This window comes from Aplysia californica, unplaced genomic scaffold (assembly GCF_000002075.1).
Source record: "Aplysia californica isolate F4 #8 unplaced genomic scaffold, AplCal3.0 scaffold00315, whole genome shotgun sequence".
Classification (NCBI taxonomy): domain Eukaryota; kingdom Metazoa; phylum Mollusca; class Gastropoda; order Aplysiida; family Aplysiidae; genus Aplysia; species Aplysia californica.
This window is the reverse complement of record NW_004797585.1, coordinates 602,600-605,390: the sequence shown is the minus strand read 5'-3', so window position 1 is coordinate 605,390 and position 2,791 is coordinate 602,600. Positions and strand designations below refer to the sequence as shown.

The window sequence follows — 2,791 nt, the reverse complement described above, 5'->3', positions numbered from 1 at the left end:
CACGTATGTGTGTGGGCATGTGTGCGCAAGTGTGTGTGTGAGTGTGTGTTAGTGAAAATGTATACGTGTGTGTATGCGTATGTAAATGTATATGTGTGCATGTGTTCAAATGTTTGTATGTGTGTGTGTGTGTGTGTGTGTGTGTGTGTGTGTGTGTGTGTGTGTGTGTGTTAATACATGTTTTAATATGTGTGCACTCGTGTGTGTGAATTTTTAATATGTGGTTTAATGTGTGGGTGCGTGTGTGTGCGCGTGTGTATGTATGTGTCTGTGAGGATAAATGTATGTTTGTTTTTATCCCTCTCTTTTCCCCTCTCTTTCTCATAGCTCTCCTGAAATCCCCCTACCCTCCACTCACCAATCCTCAGGCCTCTCCCCCACGCCCAGAAGTAGAACAAGTCCCATCCCACTCATTGACCTTTTACCTTAACCTCCCCAGACACCAGAGGCCACCATGTACGGTATCGCTAAAGGCGCTCTGGACAACTTCACAAAGGCTGCATCCAACGGTGAGTGTACCAAAGGTTATCATGTACAACTGGTTAGATGTAATGTCCCTTTGGCGTCGTCTCCAGCAGCAGATATTTCTTACACACTCACACTCTCACACTCTCACACTCACACTCTCACACTCACACACTCACACTCTCACACTCACACACTCACACTCTCACACTCACACACACACATGCTCACACACTTACACTGTTTGTTAGTCTGTTATTTTAAAGGATAAGCACAACGACCCAATAACGAGGGTGCTCTGGTGTTGTTTGCTCCTTCTTTTCTACCAAACGCCTGTCGTATTCGTCCCTCCTTCTCCTTTTCTTTGTATATCATCGTCCTTGTCTCTCCTACTTTTCTTTGTATGTCATCGTCATTGTCTCTCCTCCTTTTCTTTGTATGTTATCGTCCTTGTCTCTCCTCCTTTTCTTTGTATGTTATCGTCCTTGTCTCTCCTCCTTTTCTTTGTATGTCATCGACCTTGTCCCTCCATCTCCTTTTCTTTGTATGTCATCGTCCTTGTCTCTCCTCCTTTTCTTTGTATGTCATCGTCCTTGTCTCTCCTCCTTTTCTTTGTATATCATCGTCCTTGTCTCTCCTCCTTTTCTTTCTTTGTCATCGTCCTTGTCTCTCCTCCTTTTCTTTCTATGTCATCGTCATTGTCTCTCCTCCTTTTCTTTGTATGTTATCGTCCTTGTCTCTCCTCCTTTTCTTTGTATGTCATCGTCCTTGTCTCTCCTCCTTTTCTTTGTATGTCATCGTCATTGTCTCTCCTCCTTTTCTTTGTATGTCACTCTCTAGTAACAACACCTCTACAAATCCGCAATCTTCTGATCTATTTGTGTCGAAAGTGCCGTAAAACTCAATATAAAACTGAACTAAACAAGAAAAAAACCGATGTGTTTTTTAAAATGTGTATAAGTTCCAGGCAAGACAGCACAGCCTGTGTAGTATGTTTGGTTACACGGAGGAAACGGAAGCAGAGATACGCGAAAACCATCAATTGTGTATGGTTGTTTGTTAGTTTGTTTGTTTGCTGGCTGTTTGTTTGTTTGTTTGTTTGTTTGTTTGTTTGTTTGTTTGTTTTAATAACAAAAAGTTAAAGGTAAGCAGTTTGACTCTGGCACTTTTATTAAGGTTATTATTAAGAAAATAAGTCCTGTGATTTAATCAGGATTAGAAATATGCTGTTGTCTTCTGTTAGGAATATAGTTCTTGTGCTTTGATTAGGGTCAGGATCAGGGGAGAAAAAGTGCTAACATTTTTCTATTTCGTTATAAATATGATTATAGATTTTGTTTCAATAAGGGTTAGGAAAATGAATCTTGTGTTTTTGCTTATGGTTAGGATATTAAACAAAATGTTGTGTTCTGGATTTCTGTTAGGGTCAGAAATATAGAAAATGTGTTTTGATTAGGACTAGTATTAGTAATATAGATCTAAGTGCTGGATAAGTAGGTTTAGAATTATAGGAACAGCAACTGAATTGGTATACGTTATGGGAATATAACAGATTTAGAAGTATAGTGACTTGGTGAATGTGTCAGAGAGTATAGTGACTTGGTGAATGTGTCAGAGAGTATAGTGGCTTTGTGAATGTGTCAGAGAGTATAGTGATTTGGTGAATGTGTCAGAGAGTATAGTGGTTTTGTGAATGTGTCAGAGAGTATAGTGGCTTTGTGGATGTGTCAGAGAGTATAGTGGCTTGGTGAATGTGTCAGAGAGTATAGTGGCTTGGTGAATGTGTCAGAGAGTATAGTGGCTTGGTGAATGTGTCAGAGAGTATAGTGGCTTTGTGGATGTGTCAAAGAGTATAGTGGCTTGGTGAATGTGTCAGAGAGTATTCTGTCAGGTGAGAATACAGCAAGAGTATAGTGGCTTTGTGTCAGCAGCTATTCTACGTTCTGCACACATGCTCCTCCACGCGGGGTGGATAAGCGGCGGATGCGCCGTCGACATTCGGTTTGAGCTATGGTTGCTCTCAAGTGCGAAGTGATAGTTATAGAATGCTGAAAACACTCACATCAGACGCACGATACTCAGCACTGTCCCGTTCGATCGACAGTGCCCACACTCTAGCATCATGCACCTATACCGCATATATCCAAAGCTGCTAGGCGCAAGGATGTCGTCACTCTCGGGGCGGCGTCATGCGACAGCAGAAGCGTATACTGAGACTACAAGACTGAGGATGGATCGCGACCGTTGGTGAGTACCATGCAATAAGTCCAGTTTGTTACCAAAATGACAGTTTCAGCTCAATACGTGTCACTGTCGGGCTGAAAGG

The 2,791-nt window shown here is 41.8% G+C and overlaps 1 protein-coding gene across 1 annotated transcript in view; it reads left to right on the top strand.

Moving 5' to 3' along the window:
* The window catches only part of LOC101857034 (uncharacterized oxidoreductase TM_0325-like), a 9,681-nt gene extending 7,002 nt beyond the window's left edge, over positions 1 to 2,679 (top strand). Inside the window, exons 4-5 of the mRNA XM_035970742.1 lie at positions 440 to 509; positions 2,615 to 2,679. Of these exons, the coding sequence (XP_035826635.1) occupies positions 440 to 509; positions 2,615 to 2,679 (135 nt within the window). The remainder of the gene's footprint in view (positions 1 to 439; positions 510 to 2,614) is intronic.
* Positions 2,680 to 2,791: the final 112 nt, after the last annotated feature.